General features: G+C 47.3%; 1 protein-coding gene across 1 annotated transcript in view; it reads right to left on the bottom strand.

Annotated features, from left to right (window-relative positions):
- Positions 1–20,582, bottom strand: part of LOC144168986 (patched domain-containing protein 3-like) — a 117,776-nt gene that overhangs the window by 13,785 nt on the left and 83,409 nt on the right. Inside the window, exons 2-3 of the mRNA XM_077697990.1 lie at positions 5,438–5,770; positions 1,319–1,524 (exon numbers count right to left, since the gene is read on the bottom strand). Of these exons, the coding sequence (XP_077554116.1) occupies positions 1,319–1,524; positions 5,438–5,770 (539 nt within the window). The remainder of the gene's footprint in view (positions 1–1,318; positions 1,525–5,437; positions 5,771–20,582) is intronic.

Genomic DNA, 20,582 nt, shown 5'->3' on the forward strand with positions numbered 1-20,582 from the left:
GAAATATCAAAAAAGTTCGGGTGAAGTGGCATTTGGCTGATTTCGCAGTTTTTAAATTGCATTTGTATTGCACTTTTCGCTACGCACCATTTGCAGTAACACCTGTTGTTCTTATTCACCTTAAGTACGACATTCAACTTGCTTAGGTGTAGTCCTTCGGGGGATATACAATATTCACTTAAAATAGATTGCTCCAGACTGTTAAGACTCCTTCAAAATGTTCCAATGATAATGCAGGGTTTACGGTGTGAAATATGTCTAATACGCATGACATTGATCGTTCCATCATGGCAGCGACAATGATACAAGCGATTTTTCACGGTCAGCTCCCCCATAAGTGCACAAGGAACCCAACCCTATGTTGTAACCGGTGAGTGCACGCATTCTCGACAAATATAAATTACCTTATATTTTGTGTTTAAATCACAGCTGTTCTTTTTGGACACGACGGTTTGTCCGACATTTCGGCGCACATTATGATACCCGGTGGTCTAAATCAATCCGTAGCCCCAATTACAGCGCGTCTCGTAGTCCGGGCGTAGCGTGGGCACGTTACGCACCAAAATGTGGACGAGCCTGTAATGACAAGCGGCTTTATTCGAGCACCCCGTACACCACTGCCTAGTTAACTGTTATCTTTACGTTGAGTCAAAGTAGTGTCACTCAATAAATTCTTGGGAAAAGGGGGAGTTGCTTTGTGTGCGTAAACATAGTAAGTTTTTTTTCCTCTGTGTGGGTGTTGGGGTGGGCTGTGCAATCTTACACTTCACTTCCGAAAATGTGCGGCTATGGTCTTTCGGGTGAGTTGAAAATGACAAGCAACTGCTAGTGCGGTTCCAGCTGGTTCGCACTCCAATGCACACGCCATTTTGGTGGCATTTTCTCAAATGACAGTCGCGAGTTGAAGTCCACGAAGTGTGATAGCACGGAGGCCCTTTACAAGCTGGTGTGATTTATACAGGCGCTGTTACATTTAGCGGGCACGTTTAGAGGGAGGGAGTGTTAGTTATACATTGTTGAAGGTTGTATACCAGACAATACGGCAATGCGCAGTGACGAGAGCTTGCAATGACGTGCATCCAATTTCAGAGCTTCAAAATCATTTTTTTCGTGCGAAAAATGACAGCCCCGTGGTGTTTGAGAACCTTTCCTAAATAAACTCTGTACTGTGAGAAAACAAAAGAAATCTTTCCCGTGAACAAGGAAGGGGGCAGGGGGACGAACACGTGAATCTGGCAAACACATAGTCATGAGCAGAAGAGGCACGCGTGTCTGAACATGCTCGGCGCACAGCTAGGCTCCTTCGTTGTGCACGTACCTGTGTGCATCCCCACAGTCCGATGGCGAGGTAGACGAGGAAGACGAGAATCACGAGTATCTTAATCGGGAACAGGCTGAGCAGGCCGCCCCACGTGTCGCGGAAGAAGGTCATCATGATGTGCTCCCGGTTGTCCGCCGGGTTGTCCGGATCGTTGGGGTTCAGGCCCCCCGTGCACAGGGCCCGAAACAGCCATGAGCGGCCTCCTGCGGCCGAAAACAATAAAAAATTAGAGCCCTTACACTCTATGAAGAAGGATAACAGACGAAGCTGGGCGCGGTTTTAAGAGTGGACGAAACAAAACACGTTCTTTTGTGAATTTCGATTGAGCATGTTTCCCAGTCAACCACCTGAATGCAACTTGGAAGGACGAGGGTTTTATAGTTTGTTTACCTTCCGTGGAAGCCTATGCCAATTTCATAATATTAACTACCCCAATTTAAAACTTCGTAATTAGAGAGAGTAAATGAAACGGGGGGTACTGTTAGAGTCGTCATAGCGGGTAATTGCCAATGCAATATGGCTATGGATAGTTTCGATAGAACAAGAGTTACAGCCGGTTTCTGTAACCATGCTCCCTTCGCAGATTGCCACGTATTGACAGGAGAAGTAAATTTTGTAGAGTTTACAACTTTAATGTGAACTAAATATGACAAGTAACTGCAAATCGGCGCAATTATAGAGTCGTCCTACGACCAATTCCAGTATTATTTCTTTTTCAAGATGCACACATAAGATTGAGAGCAGCGTAGCGTTCACCGGAAAGTTGTTTGTGCAGCAATATTCAAAATTATTTGTCTATGTGACTCGGTACACGGACGCTATATGGGGAAACCGAGGCATATACCGCTTCACTTTAAAAATGGCTCAGGTTTAAAACGTCTAATCCTAGTTATCACAAGCGAAAGCAAAGACTGCGCACAGCTTTTTTCCCGGAAGTTCGCTTTGCTTGAGATTTCGCAAGCTGCCACATAGCTATATCTACTTGCAGATTGGATTCATCCTTCCACTTGCGCTGAAGGGCACGCAGGCAATTCAGCCAACGCGCCATCGATGGCGAGACTTAAAGAACCAAACGCCAGCAAAGCTGCGCTTTCGTGTGCGTGCATCGTTCGCTTGTCTAGTCTTCGTTCCTACAAACTCAGGCGCCGCAGTGTTTTCAGGTATCAGTGGTTAAACCCTCGGCTATTTACGCAATGCACTTGCGCTGAACAGCTTACGCACGCGGCCCAGCCCCCGCTGAGTAATAAAACGCAGGCGAAAAATCTTTTCGCCCTTGCCTAGCCACGTGCAGCCGTGCAGCTTGGAGAAAGATAAGTGATACGAAATAAAGGGGAAGTTTGTACGCTGGTGGCTGAAGGTCATTGCGACGCGATGAATGACCGTGACAGATGTAGCTCAGAAAAGCTTTCACTCTAAGAGCTGCCGTTGTAAAGCCTCACACGATGCGCAAAGACGTCGAAGCGCGTACGTTCTCGTCCTCTTAGTCTTACCACAACCACGAGATATTACGAGCAAGAGGGGTTCGCGTAGCTCGAATAGGCAATCAACGCACAGGTGTGTTGCCACTGGGGCAACACTATGTATAAACCGCGCGAACATTTCAAAAATGTTTTTATGCTCCCCCAATAACAACGCACAAACGAAAGTTACCGCCGAAGGAGCACGCGACGTTTGCAGTGGAAAGTAACGGAAACATTGGCCTTGCTGATTGCACATGAGCTGTGGCTATTCCGCAAGCAACTTGCACGTTTCCGGCAGAGAATAATGGCCATTCCCATTTGATGACAGGCCAACACCACTGTTTGCATTTTGCGCATAACAATCTTCGTTTAGCAAAATACGGTAATACATGACAAAACAAGGTTAGTGAGTACTGCACTTTTCTCAACACTATGTCTACTTAGCAGTTATTTGATAGGGGAAATGCAATTTAAAATAACCGTAAGTTCACATTAGTCACGACCCCACAATACGAACCTATAGTTGCGCATTTAGGAGGACGCCATTAACTAACGGTATTCGGTGTCACAGTACAACCTACAAGATACTGAACGAGGTGCACTAGTTTCACTTTCGAGGAAACTGCAATGCTAAGGACAAATTGCAAACGTAGGTATTGTGCTGGCTATGAGTTACGCTGTAGTATAGAAGCACACATTATAAATTTAGACTGCGTGGAGTTTATTAAGTGCGCCCGAATAACACACGCACTACATTCACACAACCACACAACTACATATCCACAACCACTCCTTTCGATTCAGCCAGTAAATTTGGTAAGCAGTATGGCATGTCCCGTCAGAAACATCTAAATTTCTGAAGCACCTCTTGTCACCTTCGTAACTCTACAATTGCAGTTCATTCTATTTCTTAAGCCTTGGCATGCATGCCTGGGTAAACACCAAGGTTCGCTTAACATCAACCTTTAAATAAATCCTACACTTCAGAATTGTGTAGGTCGCCAAAAGAGGCGCCTAAGTTCTTATTTCCTGCTTTATGCTTGGGTGCCTCATTGCCTTTGTTCAATTCAGCATCCCTTTTACCTTGCGTTGAGGAAAACATGAAGCCAGCTGTATCAAGAAGTCACTCGCTTTTTTCATCACGGAGCAAACAGCAGCTCCGTAATGCACCGAAAACATCGTGTGCGCTGCACTTACAAGGAAATGCTTGTGTCCCATACATGTGCGTAAACAACACAGCTGGCGTTTGCTGTCTCCTGAATCGCGTGACTTGCGCGCACCTCCGTAAGTTGTATCCGCCTCCCACGCGTAAGCGATGCTTGTTTGCATGTGGAAAGGATCCAAGACATAGCCATCATCCTTGTTGTTTCGGCTCTGCAGCCTTCATTACGGTGCGGAAAATTACTGCCTGTCATGGCTAGTTTACAGGTAAATAGAGGACAAGGTAAACAAGACATTAGAGGACAGAAGCAAGGACAATGATGCTTGCAAAGGCTTTAATTTATTTTGTCTCTTCTGCCCCTGTCCTCGTCTTTTTTGCGTTAAGCCTCCCATTCAGTATGCAACAACTCTGGCCCACCAGCACGTTTTATCATTTCACGAAGGTGTCTACACGTTCTTCAAGTTCATGGACAGCCTTCGGCGTCGTCAATATGCAATGCTGCTAAATTTGTTATCGAAACCACACAAACTATTTTTGTGCTAGAGGCACGCATTATTAAATATTATTTCACCTTCCGAATTTCTTCATCAGCTTTACTTTATTTTGGCTGGCAGCAGTTCTCTTCCGGCGTATACGCACGGCAGTCTACGTCACTGCTGGGTGTCGCACGAAAACTGTTTGCCTTCTGCCGGACCAGCAGAAAATTATCGTAGTTTTTGGTGATCGATTCTAGGACAAAAGTCTCTATAGAAGCGCAATGACCCAAAAAAGTTGGCGAAACTGTTTCTATTATGGTATGTGCGCGCAGAATAAATAATTGTGCAGTACACTAATCCCTACAAATGTTCAGTCGTATGCATCACAAACAATTTATCATCACCTGTGTATCCCAATCACCTCGTTTTCGCAGCAAATAGATCCTGCGGGTACTTGTAACGTTTCTTTCGGCGTGCTAACTCGCTCAATGAATTACCCAGTACGGACAATCAAATAGTCCCATCCCTAAAGGGTCTTAGTTTACCATCATTCCAAATGTTCTCTTGCTGATGTTTTCCTCGCTTGCTTATGATTCCCAAACTTCGCTTTAGCTTGCAGGCTCAAGTACCTATGCCTGGTTCTGTCAGTGTACCGCCAACTTTATAGGTGTATCCCTGGCAGCCTTGCAGCCACCGCTCGCCCAGTTTGCCTATAAATAGCCAGCACTGACATCTTTATAGCTACCATGTTGGGGCACCGTGTGCACTGTGAAAGTCGGTGCACTTATATGCGGCTCTCATCTCGAGCTGCGCTGGTAAACCTAAGAGAAACGCTCCTGAAAGGTGGCGGTGCCTCCATGTGCCTTCGAATGATAGCGTGGCAAGCGGTAGCGTCAAAAATCCATCATAACAGCGAAGTCTCTAAGCATTCCTGAAAAATGACGTCTCTGTCCTCTTTTTCTCACATCTGAATGTTCCCGCTCAGGGTTGCAAAGCGAAAGGCGCCGGGGACACTCACCGGCCTGCGACTTGGGCATGGTGGGGAAGCAGAGCAGACCGTGCAGGTTCCGTCGCTCGGCGTACCCGGACAGTGCCATGCAGCCGCCGAAGAAGGTGATCTGGTAGATGTAAGTGAACAGCACGGCCACGGCGGTGTAGATGCAGAATATGCGCACCGACGGGAACGGCGTGATGGCGCCGATGCAGAACGAGATGAAGTTGGTCAGCGAAGTGATGGTGATGGAGACGGCCGCCTCGCGGTACGTCTCGCCCATCCGCTCCACCACGCTTTTCCGCGGGTTTGTGCGCCGCCAGGCAGCCAGGAGCACGAACGTGTCGTCCATGCCGATGCCTGCATCGGAGAAGAGAGCACAGTCGGTCAAAGAGGTCCCGAAATGGAAGAGGTGTTTCTCGCGGAGTCACTTAAAGTTCTCCGGCACTTTCCCAAACCGAAACGTGAAGAGTAAAATTTATCCGACTCGATATGCAGACGCATGCCCATTGTGCCATCAAGAAAAACCCACCCTCTACCACACCACATGAGAATGCCAAAGCACAAGGGCTGTTCCCAAAATCAGAAACACTAATGCGGAGCAATCGGAGGCACTGCTGGCCAGCGCTTGCTGTGAAGACCAGATCGGTCTGATTCAGCAAAGCAGCAGAGGCCGTTGGAGCCCTGGACCAAGGGTACCAGCCCTGCTAACTCCGTCGGGAACTGTCGCACGTGGCACAAGCCCCCGGTGAAATGCCGCCCAACCACCAAAAAAAAATACAAAGAAACGTTTTCCCTCCCTCCATCTGGCCTGCAGGAACAAACCGAGTCAAACACCTTCACCGCCATCATTCCACTACAATCATATGGAACCTAAAGAAAGATGTCGCGGAAGCCAAACAAAAGGAGACGCTGGACTATATTATCTCAATTATCTTTAGCTGTGGCTAAAACTAGTAGTACCATATACCGCTTAAATCACAAGGACAATTTTTCACCGGGAGGGGAGGTTCTCGCGAAGATGGACGTGATACCGGCCACTACTTTCTGCGGCTGTAAACAGGTTATTCGCGTCATGAATATGTAGCCAGTACGGGATTTTCCCATTCATGAAGCGTTCTCACGAGACAAGAGCTCCGTGAATTACACCCCTAGACTGTAGGATGAAAAGACAACATGGCTCTGTGAAATTTCGTCGCAGCAGTGTCTTTTAACAGCAGAGCTGTTTAAGCTTGAAGCCTGTTGCGTCTGCATTCGCTAAAAAATACCGTGACAAGCACCTGGCTTCGTCCAACTCGACCCTCAAAAACGATCTGCCCAGCATTCGTGGCGTGATCTCTAGTGTGGTCTTCTTTTCGTCAGTTCGCGGTCGTTCGCGTCTGTGCACCGTGCACCGCTAGTGGAGGCTGCGCCAATTTTTTTGCCTTAACGAGGCAGTACGAAAACCAAAACGAACTCGAGAAATGTACCGTGACACCGTGCTTGTTTCGCAGACAGCGAAGTGGTAATAAGAATGGCCTAGATAAGTAGTAATATTGTTCGAGATTATCACCGAGTTCTTGCTGCACTGTTTGTGCTGAATGACCTTTTGCTATCTTCCTTCAAAACAGGCCAGCAGACCGTTTCTGTATCCCTTCACGTGCAGGAAGCTGTGCCAACTTGCATTTGACGCTGCTATAATTCGGAACTTGATGGTGTTAGAACAGCTAGGCATGGAGTTTCCATTATCTGGGGGAAGGATAGAGAAAGAAAGCCCGAAGATGTCAGGCTGCCTGACATGATACGTTAGGTGGAAATGGTGATGACGTGGAGTTAACGCAGCACAATAAAAAGAACTAATGCATAAACACGCAGCCTGGAAAGTGCTTTGTGACTGAGTTCGCAGTCTTCGCCAAATTGCTGCCGCGTAAAAAGCAAAACAGCGCTTTTGTTTCGCGTCGCGCTATGTCGGAAAACGTCCCCGCGCCAACCGTGTCTCCTAATGTGACGTCCAAGCGCAGACACAAGGACGCCTTCACTGCCAGCCTTGGAATTGTAGAGGGAGGGAACACGTATAAAACACATTCATCTGGCTCGCAAAGCGAGCCCTTTGTCTACATATAGGAAGTAATTTGTGCTTACACAACACAGGCAAGGAACTCTCGAGTCATCAACAACATACTATCTCTGTCACTCAAAACCGTTGCAAATCACCATTGAGCACTTAATGTTACTAATTCTGGGGAAGAAACTTGAGGAACAACTCAACACCCAGAGCAGAAGCGTAGGTCCGCTTAACAACCCGTGGATATGAGCAACACTTAGATGCAAAAAACGAGCGTCGTAGATTTAGAAAGCAACAAAGGGGGAACACATCCTAGCTCAAATTAGGGGAAAAGAATAGAGTTGGGTGTGTAATGCGCGGGGCCATCCCAGCAACAGAAAGAATATTGAGAGACGGGGTTGGAAGTGGGGGAAAAATTGGCCGCGTATCTTCTTGCTTCGCCGCCAATGTCGTCGCAAGACATTCCCAGCGAGTCTTCATTACATTTGCGAGTCTTCTGCCACCCCTACCTGGTAAATTCATATCTTGTCTCCCTCTCACACCTCTCATGCTCTCCCCCTCACTTTCACCCTCCCCCCCCCCCCCCCTAGTAAACACGGGTAAGGTTTGCTCAAGCCGATTCAATTTTACCGCGTCCCACTGCTCGCGCCATCTACTGAAACACTTTGTTACTGTAGAAATTCGAACACCGCCACGAGTTCCAGGCTCGAGCGCGCATTTGTATTTTTGGGTCAAAATATTTTTTAATATTTTTTAATGCATATTTTTATTCGCTGCGCAAATATCAAGCACACAGTTATTTTCAATTAGAATAATACTACCAGTGTCAGTTATGCATATCTGGTCTTGGGTAATGTTATGCATAACTGCCACTGCGTGCAGAGATGTCTTGTCTACAATATTCCGAATGTCTTTTTGCTGAGCAATGTTGGCAAGTATGAATTGTAGAAGGGTTTGCTGAAGGGCCAGTTGGTAGATTGTGCAACGAAGAAAACAGCGCGAAAAACAAGACAAAATTAGAAACCACAAACCGCAGGCGTGGTCTGTGGTTCCTTACTTTGTCCTGTCTTTCGCACTGTTTTCTTCGTTGGACAAGTATAAAGTAGGTATGTGTCCAGATTTAGTGGTCGGAAAAGGTTTTGGCTTTATAAACTTCTCCTTCAAGAGTTCCTTTACCTTTCGGCCGAAAGGCTGAATGAAGGGACAGACAGAGAGACAGACCAATATTTTCGGGTTTCTGTAGCCAAGGAAAGGCTCGATAAATGATGAGCTAACAAAATGCTACCGCAAAAGGTGGAATATAACAATCTATAGGAAAGGAATGGTTAAAGTGCATAGGTGAGGCCGCCGTCCTGAAGTGAACAAAATTATTAAATATTTTTGTTGTTGTTTTTGTTGCATTGCCAAACACGTGAGCCATACCCATTACCATATGTGACAAGGCTGTGAACAGTCCGCAGAACACGAACGGCTAGAATCCGTGGGAACCCTTACAATCAGGGTCAAATTGTTGGGCGCGTAATGTTAAAATTAGTACGCTTGAAGACGCCGCAGCACACACCCGCGTGTTGGTGACGGAATCATGCATCCAAGCTTCATGTGCTCGTATCCATGCTCTGGTGGCATTGGCGCAGACATTTCCGAAGCGAAATCTTTCTTGGTGGGGCGGACGGCGTTCTGTAAAAAACTAATGCATTTCTTTTAGATCGGTTGGTTGACCGAAAAGCTCTAATAAGATGTCTGGACACACGGTGCGTGCGTGCAACCGGGCTGGACAGGTTGTGTCAAAAGGGCTACTTGAAAATTGAGAAAAAGAACCATGTTTCCTTAGACAGTACACTCATCGGTCATGACGGAGTACAGTAGTACACCTTTATATCATAAACAACATATAGGTATACATTTAGATTGTTCGTAGATGCGTTTACTCAGCGCGCGAAAAATCGTCGCATTGGTTCGTTTTTCGTTTCCGAATTGGGTCTTTGAATGTTTGACGATCAACTGGACGCACTGTAGCGAAAGTTGTGACGCACTATTGACGGAGTTTTCGATGTGAGAAAGTTTTCGCACTTCCCTCAATTTTATTTAGGAAGGGGTGGTAAAGTGTTTTTATTATAAAGAAACTGCACATGTGTCACGCCAAGATTTCGTTGTGCCGTGCTCCGCCAAATGAATTCATTTTTAGGAAAGGTCCACGCTTTTTTTGCGGATTGCTACGTATCTTTCAATCTAATGTAAATATCTTCGACAAAATCATAGAGGAATCGATCGATAAACCACTATATATACAAATTCTCGTCCGCTACGTGGGATAGAAGCCCGTACATGTGCTTTTATCGAAGAGCGGGGTTACAGAAAAGGGCTGTAGCTTGTGGTTTACCGGAACTATCTCAAAATAAATTATATGCCGTTGGAATGCTCAAACGACTACATCACCGTAGGAAGTTTTATATCAGCGGTTGTCCCGAACAGCTAGCTAGCTATCACAGTTTTATTGCTAATAACATGAATCCGTCCCTCCTGACCTAAAAGCCTCTCCTAAACACCGCCATGGAACGGGCGTACCAATGTTTTCTGGTTGAATAGAGCTTTAGTCCTCCAAGTTTAATTAAGCGAATGATTGACTAGCATGCAAAATCCCGAATTATAAACAATTATGTTTTGTCTCTTGCTTGGACTGTTTTGTTTCCACAGTGCTTTGTTTGGAGTAGGTCCCGCTCATTTTGCTTGTAAATAAAAAATCTCCAAATTTCACTTCACATAGCCTTTGTCATTCATTTTTAACACCATTTTGATTTCTATTTTAACAGAAGCGTTGTCCAATCAGGTACCCGAGGCTGTGTAAACCACTTTTGTTTCAGTATCTCGCCCCTAAATGTTTTCAATTCTGCCACGGCCGTGAAAATATGTGCTGAGAAACCAACATTTACGGAAGCGAAAAGGAAAGCACTCAAACGCTATAGCATCCCAAGTACTTGACGCATTTTTGTATAACTCGAAATGAGGAAGCAGGATGTATGTCAGAACTTCCAACACTTGACGATCAAAGGCTGGTCCTCTGTCGGTAACACAACCGGTTCGTGCTCCCCTACGTACCAAAGCTGACAATTTGGTGGCAAAATTTGCTTCTGCGACCTCTTCCCGGTGTGAAATCCCGGCCATATCTACAAAGGCGCTACGACCTGCGTCCGATACAAGCCAAGGTAGTGGTGGCGACGCTTAACATTACTTGGAGGCCACTTCCTCCTCGAGGCACGTGAAGCTCGTTTTTTGAGGAAGCCAGAAGCAGCGAACGTTTTCTTGCTACGCTGCTTCTCAGTCATCGCACAGCGAACAAAATACCCAGAAAGAGGGATTGTTGCGTGCATGGCCCACGCGGAAGAGTGCAGAATCCAATATTCGCCGCAATGGAAGGTGGCCCCGAATGAAGCCTCGCGCTAGACTGGGCCAGGGACGCTCGAATCAATGATGTAACAGAAGCTCAAGGACGCTGCGCTCCAATGTGAAGAATAACATGCATTTTAGTTATGTGTTCGGTTCTCTTTCTGTGCGTGAACGGTAGCTTGCATGCATGCGTGAAAAAAAAAAACAAGGAACTATAGCCGCATTAGCTGATGGCAGCCCAAAATACGTGCCACATCACTTCTCATCAGTATTAGCGAAACGATATAACAACGTCTGACGTCTACGAGGCACCTTATACGCCTCGAGCTTCGCGATCGCTGCGCCGCCTGTCACCGCTTCTCCGCGGCGCTTACGGGATGTCCGCTGCGCAGCTGACAGCGGCTCATGCAGTGTTTTGGTTCTCTTTCTCTTCTTTTTGCCTTTACGCGCCCTAAACATCTTGCTAGTGTGATGTCTGTAAGTAAATAGTACGTTTAGGGCACTTCAAAAAACAGCTGCGTCCTGATTAGAGTGCTCGAACACCAACAAGAGCTAACCGGGTACGCGGTACTGCGCGCTTCGCCGCTCTTACGGGCGTCGGCGACAGCAGCGGCATATCACCACTGTCACCTCCGAATATCTCAGGCACAAGTGAATTCTATTGACGCCTCGTTTAGACCTGTTATTGGCACAGTGAGAGGTTGGTTTCGTTTTGCAGCGCGGGCAACGAATTCGGCCTTGTTTTGAATGTACACGTCGTAGAAAAGTATCATCCCAGTCAAAAAAGACGAAAGACGACAGAAAAAATTTCTGTAGTTTTGTCGTGTTTTCGCGTGTCGTACTGTCGTATTGTCGTAGTCTTGTCGTGTCGGGATTCTGGTGTTCTGTCGTGATTGGTATTCCTCTCCTGATTTCTATGTTCCGTCGTGCCTAATTCGTGTCTTGCCGTGATCCTGATGTTCCATCAGTAGTTGCACATGTCTTGATTGTTATTGCCCGTTGTGAAGAGTAGCGCAATATGGCAGCTCTGTTGTAACTACAGGAATGTTTGTCGTTGAGAAAATTGACTTTGTCATTACGACAGAAATGTGTGTCGTAACAACAGGTGGGTTTGTCGTAACAACAGGACTTCTGTTGTCATAACAAATTTTTCTGTCGTACGACAGGAATTCCTGTTAGGTTTTTGCGGTATTCCTGTTGTGATGTTAGACTGGGATTTGGGGAGGTGATTACCTGACAATAACTTGTGCCTTTTATAGAAATAGAGGCCACGCGGACATGTTAAGTATATTCCAAGTCTGTGGGTCGTTAAATATGTACTCACTCCCGCCTGATAGCATGGACCAAGGAGAGTTACTGAAACCACGGAAAAATAAATGGTCTGCCACGTCCGGAAGCAATGTAATAGCTCGTGCGGGAATAAGAAAAAACCAGTGCAGTTTCGGAAACCCTAGAGACGTTCGTCTTACCTTAAGTAAGGTTGAACCCGCTAGACCAACTAATGCGAAATGCGCTGATATTTTCCGTGGGCGGGAGGAGAAGAGGGAGGCGCATAACTATCGTTGTGTACAAATGCGGAGCCAAATCAAGGAATGACCGTTTTAGTAATCACACACAAGCTGCGCATTCACCTTTATTTTGTTTTTCGACTTCAACAGCTGATCACTCGGCGGACATATTTTTTTAAGTATACAAGGAAGTTCACAAGCGATAAAAGGTGTTGCAAGAGTGTGGTTAAGACCCTCTGATTTCACTTTTGTGCAAAATTCTGCAAGCTCCCTGTGTCATATGATGATGTTTCGAAGAAGCGCTTAGTCACGGCCGTGGATATATAAGCGGAGGATATATGTAACCGATGACTGTTTGGGAAAGCTCACCTCGCGACAAGGCTATCAATTCTTTGTGCTGACTCCCGCATGTAATTTTGCATTATCCATCGTATTCCATACAATGTGCGTGAAATTTATGCCACATTGGCTTGTTCAGGGGAGTGATCAATATCCGAGATATGAAGCGTAACCAGCGGGGTGTCAGATATGAGTGCTCCGCTGGATTATGAAAGCACACGAAACCGTTTACGTCGCAGTGTATAGCCGTAGCATGAGCATCTGAACGAACGCTGCTTATGGAGGTACTGTTAGTAAATTTCAGGGCAGAGGAATTACAATCAGCTCCATGCATATATGCCGGTTTCGTGACGCCGGCTTGTGACACACACCTGGAGCTTATGCGGACCGAATGTACCACAGTACGGATCGTCTCAGATGCGTATACACTCTCGTATATACACCACATTTGCGAACAGAGTGACTGCTCCCCATAAATATGTATTTCCAACGCATACAAACGGAAAATATCAGTCGCGAACGTGCCGCAAAAGCAACGGCGACAGTGGTGAGTGGGTCGGCAGCTCCCGCGACTGCTTCGAAACGGGCCGCTAGGGGGATTTCAGTGGCGCCCCTACAGGCAGCACTCGAGGCGTATAGGAACCGTGCAACTAAGGCCCCTAAACGTGCCACAAGGCTGCTGCGCCGTCTCGTGGGCGCTTCCCAAACTGCGCGGTGGGCAGCCAAGCAGACAACGCCATTGTGGGTATGCTGCGGCGGTGACTTCGTGGTGTGCGCAACAAGTGTCGTGTTGGGAACTGCGCAAATACTTACTTTATCTCCCCTCTCCAAGCAAAGTCCTTTCAATTTTTAACCCTTTCAGTCCTTCATGGCCAGCGAACACGAGGGATATGCAGTGTGCTTCCGCGCGCGCTAGACGGGTGTAAATTGTTCACTTTTGACATGAGGTCGATGGAACAAAATGGTAGTTGGCGAAGAGGATAAGAATACTCAGTGCACATTTCGTTGGGGGTAGACAATCGACGGATCTAAGATTTCCGTCATACCTGCGTACGGGTTTCCCACCGACATAACGCCAAACGGCTGGGGTAGTGGCGACAGGGGATCGGGTTTTAAACTGCCATTCTGTTTCTCGTATTTGCTATTTATCACGTAATCCTTTTCGGGCCTTGAAATCTTGCCAGCCATTCCGAGCAGGGAAAATGAGAGAGCATTTTGTTGACGACTGCGAACATTATTGTCGCCTTTTTTTCTTGTGTACTAGAAAACCCGATTTTATCAAAACTACACGTATAGCAGCTTGTTATCGCAGTCACACTGACGATCCTTTTGGTAGTGGCCCTTTCGCAGTTACCTTTGGCGCGCTAAATTCGGATGGAGAGAACGGCACGTGCGCTCATAGACGAACCATCTAAATTTTGTACTGGGTGCCAACGCTTTCAAGCTGCGTCTCGGCTAAACGGTGGCTTGACAGAACAGAGGACATTTAAAACTGCTGTGATTCCTTACTTCTCGCTGAAATCTCCGATGGCGAGACTGTATTACTTGGCGTTTAAATGTGTATTAACTGTGTGACGTCAGTCTTCCATATACATTTTTAACATTACTGCATTACTTACAGTGTGAATGCGCACTAATAGACGTAGGTTGCATGGGATAACGCTAGTCTTACCAAGTATCAGTTCCCAAATAGTGTGACTGAATTTAAAGTATTGCTGCACCAAACTCAAATGCCCTAATAAAATTTGCTGCCGGGGTAGTTGGTTCATAGCAATCGCAGTAAAAGCGCAGAACAGACAAAACACAGGAGAGATGGACGGGACTAATCCTTATTGTCACTGCATTAAGTACGCGAAAACACCAAAAGGAACGTTTTTTAGAGATCGAGTCTTTCACTCCGAGTGTGAATCCAAAGAGGTTACGAGTGTTCTCAAGTTTTTATCGTCTTTTTTTTTTTCCAAGTGACGTCGAGCGACGATACACAAGGATGCATTGACTATGTATAGCCAGTGTAGTCGGTCACGCAAGGCCTTCGCTGCCGTTGCATTATCAATCGGGCGGAGCTGCCTTGAACGCACGGAAGCCCAGCCACACCGGACGAACAACACATCCCCGCACGCACGTTTGGTCATCCTTCGCTACACCGCTGCCGCACAATACCACGTTTTGGGTGGCAAGAGTTCATGCGCGTAGTGGGCGCAACTTTCCTTTGACCGCATGATCTTGTACCTCAATAGCCAATAGAGGTCAAAAATGGCTGAGAATCAGCACGTCCAAACGAGTTATGTCGAGCAAAAGGTCTGTTTCGCTTGGTTGTGCAAAGCTACGTTCCACCTATCGCCCTGCGTTATCTATGGCGAGAGTGAGCGACGAAGCGCTGGCGAAGCAGCCGTTAAACCTTCGGATAGTCACGTGGTAGCTCAGCGCCGAAGCACTGAGCGAGCACGTACAGCTGCGGTTCCTCTCCGCAGCCCATCACGTGGCGTGACGTCACATCTGCTGCATTTGCGCTCCGGCAGCGTAAAGATTTCGCTCTAAAAGCGCAAACAGACGATCGGATACAATGGGGTGCGTTGGAAATGTTTTACAGCTCTGTTACAAGAACACTTTGCGAAAACTTGAATTTTCGTGTATCAGCATGCACAGAAGCCAACACACACAAAAAAAAAAAACTTCCAGCATTTTTCTATTCTGTGCACGACCCGTTGAAAGCCCCCTGCTGTGCTTATCGTGCTTGAAAACTTCTTTGACCTTGAAGGACAAACAGGCGCCAGAAGTGACGTTTTGGACATTTTTCGGGTTGTTTCCAAAGTACTAAATTGAAACAAAGCATCCTCAAAGCAGGTTGGCGTCCGCCTTTTTTTCCCTGTTTTGCTCAAATTTGCAAAATTGCTCTTTTTTTTTTTCGTTTTCGGTCAAGGTATAAGAGTGGTGCAGCTACTGCATGCGTCGGACGTACAACAAGCGCTAAATTTGTGTATTTTTACACTTCTACCTTTTTTTGGAATTCTCATTCCAATTACACAGCACCGGTAATTACGGTAAGTTTATTTGCACACGTAAAGCGCTCTCATTGTTTAACAGCCCCTCGCTTTCTCATCGCAGCAAGGAAGGCGCCATGATTCGTAATCGCCACTGCTCCGACGTCACTTTGCCGCTGAGTGCTACATGCATGATGCGATACTCTTTTGTTCTGGCTTTCCTCCGCCGTACAACGCGATGCGTGCCGTCGCGGTGAGCAGCCTCGTCTCGAGCACAACCGAGCATTATGCGCGCACCCATGGAAGCCGCTCCGAAACGCCTGATTACGCAAGCAGACGTCACCGCACTCGCCACTCCTCCTTTGTTGAGCAGGCCTTCGCGGAGGAAACATGTTGTTATTCCCTGTCTTTTTTTTTTTTTTTTTCTCCTCTAAAGCAGAAATGGACGCACATCTCGTGCGCGCAGCGCGCGACTTTTTCCTCCCGGAGTCACACTTCTCGTTTTCTTTTCCTGCCCTTTCGCTCGAATTGCATTCGCTCTACTGTCTCTAACCATCATTCTCTCTCCCCCCGCTCTTTTCCCCTCTTCTTTATCTTTTCTGCTTTTCTGGAGGAAAACACGCAGACAGGAAAAGCTGAAAAAAAGTAACAAAACAAATGAAAAGAAGCACCGGAGCCAGAGTTTCTTGCTTTAGAAATGCGTGGAAATGCCCGCGATTTGGCAGGGTGGTATAGGATTTTGGATGATCGGAGGGAGAGGGAGAAATCAGCCGACATACGTGAGACAATGAGTTGTAACCGTGCCGAAAGGGTGGATTGAAGACGGCCGGCTACTTTTGACGACTTCCTTTATTAATCGGGAATGTCCACGCAATGCTTAAGAGACACGGGGGTAATGAAGGAAGCACCGCGGGTGGGCAAAACTGCAAGCGCACGTGCGGCGAAAACCAACACCGCGATGCAACGAAAGCAATCATCCTTGCCAAGAATGTACGCGGGTAGAGAGAACCTACTCGAATACGTCGAATGAACCCTTCTGTTGTTAACGAGCGTAATGTATATTACCGAGGGAAAAAAAAATACATTACATCTATACGAGTTGTTCTGCAATTTTAAGTGAAGTACGGGGCACTCTTAAGCAACAACGCTTACATGACAAATGACTGAAGAGGTTATATTACGCAAGTGACAAGATATCCGGTGGTTGTCCTGCCAGTTCTGATGCCCACGTTTTTTTTTTTTCTTTTTTTTTCTGCGTGCGCTGCTTTAACGCTACGTGTCGAGAACTGCAGAAGATTTAAACCAATCCTAAACTATCGCACCCGGCAGCTTCAGTGTCCCGTGCCCTTTCCGACCAGAATTTTCCTCGGTTTTGAAAGACCGCGAGGTGACCACGACGTTTGCCAAAGCTGCACGGCTCACCTTTTACGAGGCGAAACCACTTCGACGGCAAGCTTAGGTGGATTTGCAGCGGAAATAAGTATTCGGAGAACAAAATGCCCACGACAAGCACCCAGCGCAGCAAATAGCACTGAGACCAGGATGAGGACAAGGTCAGTTGTAGGCAACAGAACACACTTATCGGTTTGAGCGAGTCGTCCGTACGTGGAACGGAAGGCTGAGTCAGCCTTTAGCAAACGACCGCGACAGTCCGCGTAAGTTTGGACGAGCTCAGGTCTTTAGTTTGTTCAGCAACTTCCGCCACCAGTGAGAAAACAAAATCAAGAGAAAAAACTCCCCCGCACCTCCCCGAAGGGAATCGTGCAGAAATGCCAATGCATTGGGTGCACCGATGAGTGTGTTGCGAGTAATGGCGTAATTAATGACGAGAGTGTGAACGTAATCATTTATTCATCAGCACCTGTTTGTGTTATCGTTGACGGCCACAATCACTGCCTTGTGATCGCTAAAGTGCACGGTCAAAGGGTCTTTGAGAAGCATACGCGCGTCACAGTTTCGCGTAAAGACCAGATCAATGCAACTCCCGTGAATGGTAGCGGGGCACGTGTCGAAGCCGGCAGAGAGACAATGCATAGAGTGCCTGGTCTGCATGTACTCGACCAGCCACTCGCCACTCTTCTTGCGCACGTCAACGTTGAAGTCGCCAACCAAGACTATGGGGTCAGAGGGTTTGGAGCGCACGCAAACACTTTCCATAGCCGCGTCCAGAAATGCATTCGCATTTACGACGACGACGACGACGAAGGTAGAACTACGAGGCGCGAGCGCACGTGCGACGACGACGACCACGTCGAAAGAAATGCATTCGCATTTACGACGACGACGACGACGAAGGCAGAACTACGAGGCGCGAGCGCACGTGCGCGCGCTCACGTGCGCGCGCTCAGTGCGCTCGCGCTGGAGGAATGCAGGCGCACGCCGGCCAACGGAGCAAGACAACCCCCGGCTAATAAGTGCATTCGCATTTAAAAAAACTACACAAAGCGCCGCGCAGGCAACGGAACACGAGGGGTTCGGGAGGGGCTGCTATACCTAAGAAACGGTGTTTGGAGAAGATAGGTGCCGGTGAGGGACGGATTCGCTTCCTTCCTTCTGCCGACATCTAGCACGAGTTGGTCGCATGCAATAGCGGGGAATGAAACAAAAGAAGCGGCGCGTTCTGGGCAAAACGGAAGTGCGGCGATGCGTGCGAACAATCGGAGCGGAGTGCGGAAGTGTGTTTTGAGAAGGCGTCCTCGAAGGCGACGTGATGTCACCGAGCTATATGAACGGCGGCCTTCGACAGAGGTCGACCAGCGGGACGACACAGGGCGCGTTCTCGACTTGTGGCAGTCGACCGAGTGGACGGCGGGAAGCTGCTGCATTGTGTATGATGAAAGGGGATGAAAATCGGGGGATCTGGATGTGGTAGCAAAGTTACATCTGTCCAATTCACCGACGGAATACTAGTGAATGAAACAGTATTCTGTGGCGATGAATTTATATGTATGGGGACGCGTTAGTCGCGACATTTCTTTTTAAGTGCGAATGCACTTATTAAGCGAGCCTGGAGCGTCCGCCGCCGTCCGCATAGCAACAGCTGCGGGTGCGCGCGCTCCTCGTCTTCCTTGGCAACGGGGGGAGATGGGCGCGCGCTGCCTGGCCGCTGACATGGCACATACCCACGTGGGGGATTGGCCAGGAATCTCCTCGTCTTCCTTGGCAACGGGGGGAGATGGGCGCGCGCTGCCTGGCCGCTGACATGGCACATACCCACGTGGGGGATTGGCCAGGAATCCGGCGTGAGAAGGGCTAATGCACCCGCTTAAAGGAGTACTGACAGGAAATTTCAAAGCTGAGATCCGCTCTAGCAATCAAGTACAACGACAACACAAATAGGTGTCTGTGAATAAATGCATCTTTCTTTCTTTGTAGTTGTGTGTGTGTGTGTGATCTCTCTTTCGCGAACATTACCGAACCGCGCAAATTCAACTCGTGCATTCGCACTTTCACATTCTTCCCCTCGGGGAAATGCGGGGAATTTTTTATTCAAGAATTTATTTTGACAATTTTTCTTACCTTTCCAATAGCTCTGATCCGGAGGTTCAAGCTTCCCTGACGAATCGGGCTGCCATTGTCGCCGCCAGGCTAAAGCCAGCGGCCACCACGTCCCCGTAACAGAGCTTGACTAAATAAAGTTTACCTCCTCCTCCTCCTCCTCCAATATGCTTTACAAAGGGTCGTTGTCGTTACGCTCCCGTCGTGCGGCTGCCTTTTTTACGGGCTGGTATGGATAGTCAATTTGCTAATGTTCCGCGTTTCTTCTCTTGCCCCATAACCTTGTAGAGCTTACAAAAAATAAACTATTGTATTGTATTGTATTGTATTGCGCTGTATTGAACTGTAGTGTATTGCATCGCATCTCATTATACTTTATTGTATTTTATTGTACGCCTGGCTTTTAATGACGCAACATCCTTGTCCCCTTCAGGGCACGGAGGAGTATAATGAGGATCGGATCACAGCCACACTACCCTGCCCCACGCTGCGCGAAACAGTAAACTTGGTTCCTTAAAGCCCTTTGTCAAGCGCCTAAAGAAGTTATTACCGAAATCCTCATCGCCATTACTGGCCTGCGACACAAAGTTAGGCTGAGCTACTGGTTACTGACACTGCTCATAGCTCTTTTTCTGGAAATAGCGGGACTGTGTCGTGTTTGTTTTTTGATTCCAGGTTTAATGAAATAAACCAAACGAGCTGAGCCAAATCACAGCATACTCCTCAATGAATGGATGGGCGGTGCTGAGCGCCGACAAATACCAATCTGTGTCGAGCCAAGCGCGCAATAACCTCCAAGTTAAAACGTTCGGTGTAACACAAGCTATCGTCGGTACTGGTTTATCAATGGTGACAGGCTTTGTTCAACCTTCCCAGTGTTCGACTTTAATATCGACTACCTGCTCCCTCTCTGCATAATGCTAAACACGCGCGTAGCAATTATATCTATGACTTAACTGCCGCCACTTCCCATACCAGAAACAACGGCTTCATTACGAGCGGTCGTTTGCATATCACTTCCGCCCTTCCTGATTTCTCATCAGCGCCATTGTTCAGTGCCTGGTATAGAGGCAGCTGAGTGTGGGATCCGACCCGCCGATGTCTTTACCTTGCCTCTATTATATCGTTCTTTATATATAATCTATTATATCGTTATTTATATATATATATTATATCATCTTTATTAGGAAACGAGAAAGTTTTGGTCTGTCTGTCGATCTATCTGTCCGGCCCTCAATTCAGCCTTCTTGCCGAAAGTTAAAAAAGTCCTTTACAAGAAGTATATATATAGGCAAAACCGTTCAATAATCACTGAAAGAACTGAAACTGCTGGAATAAATCATATGTGTTCCATTTCTAAGCGCAGACAAAACTTCAGGCACATCTAAGGCGAAACGGAAGTGCATAAACCTGAGTTC

This window comes from Haemaphysalis longicornis, unplaced genomic scaffold, assembly GCF_048455015.1.
Source record: "Haemaphysalis longicornis isolate Haplotype H1 unplaced genomic scaffold, Haemaphysalis longicornis Haplotype H1 scaffold_2, whole genome shotgun sequence".
Taxonomy (NCBI): Eukaryota; Metazoa; Arthropoda; class Arachnida; order Ixodida; family Ixodidae; genus Haemaphysalis; species Haemaphysalis longicornis.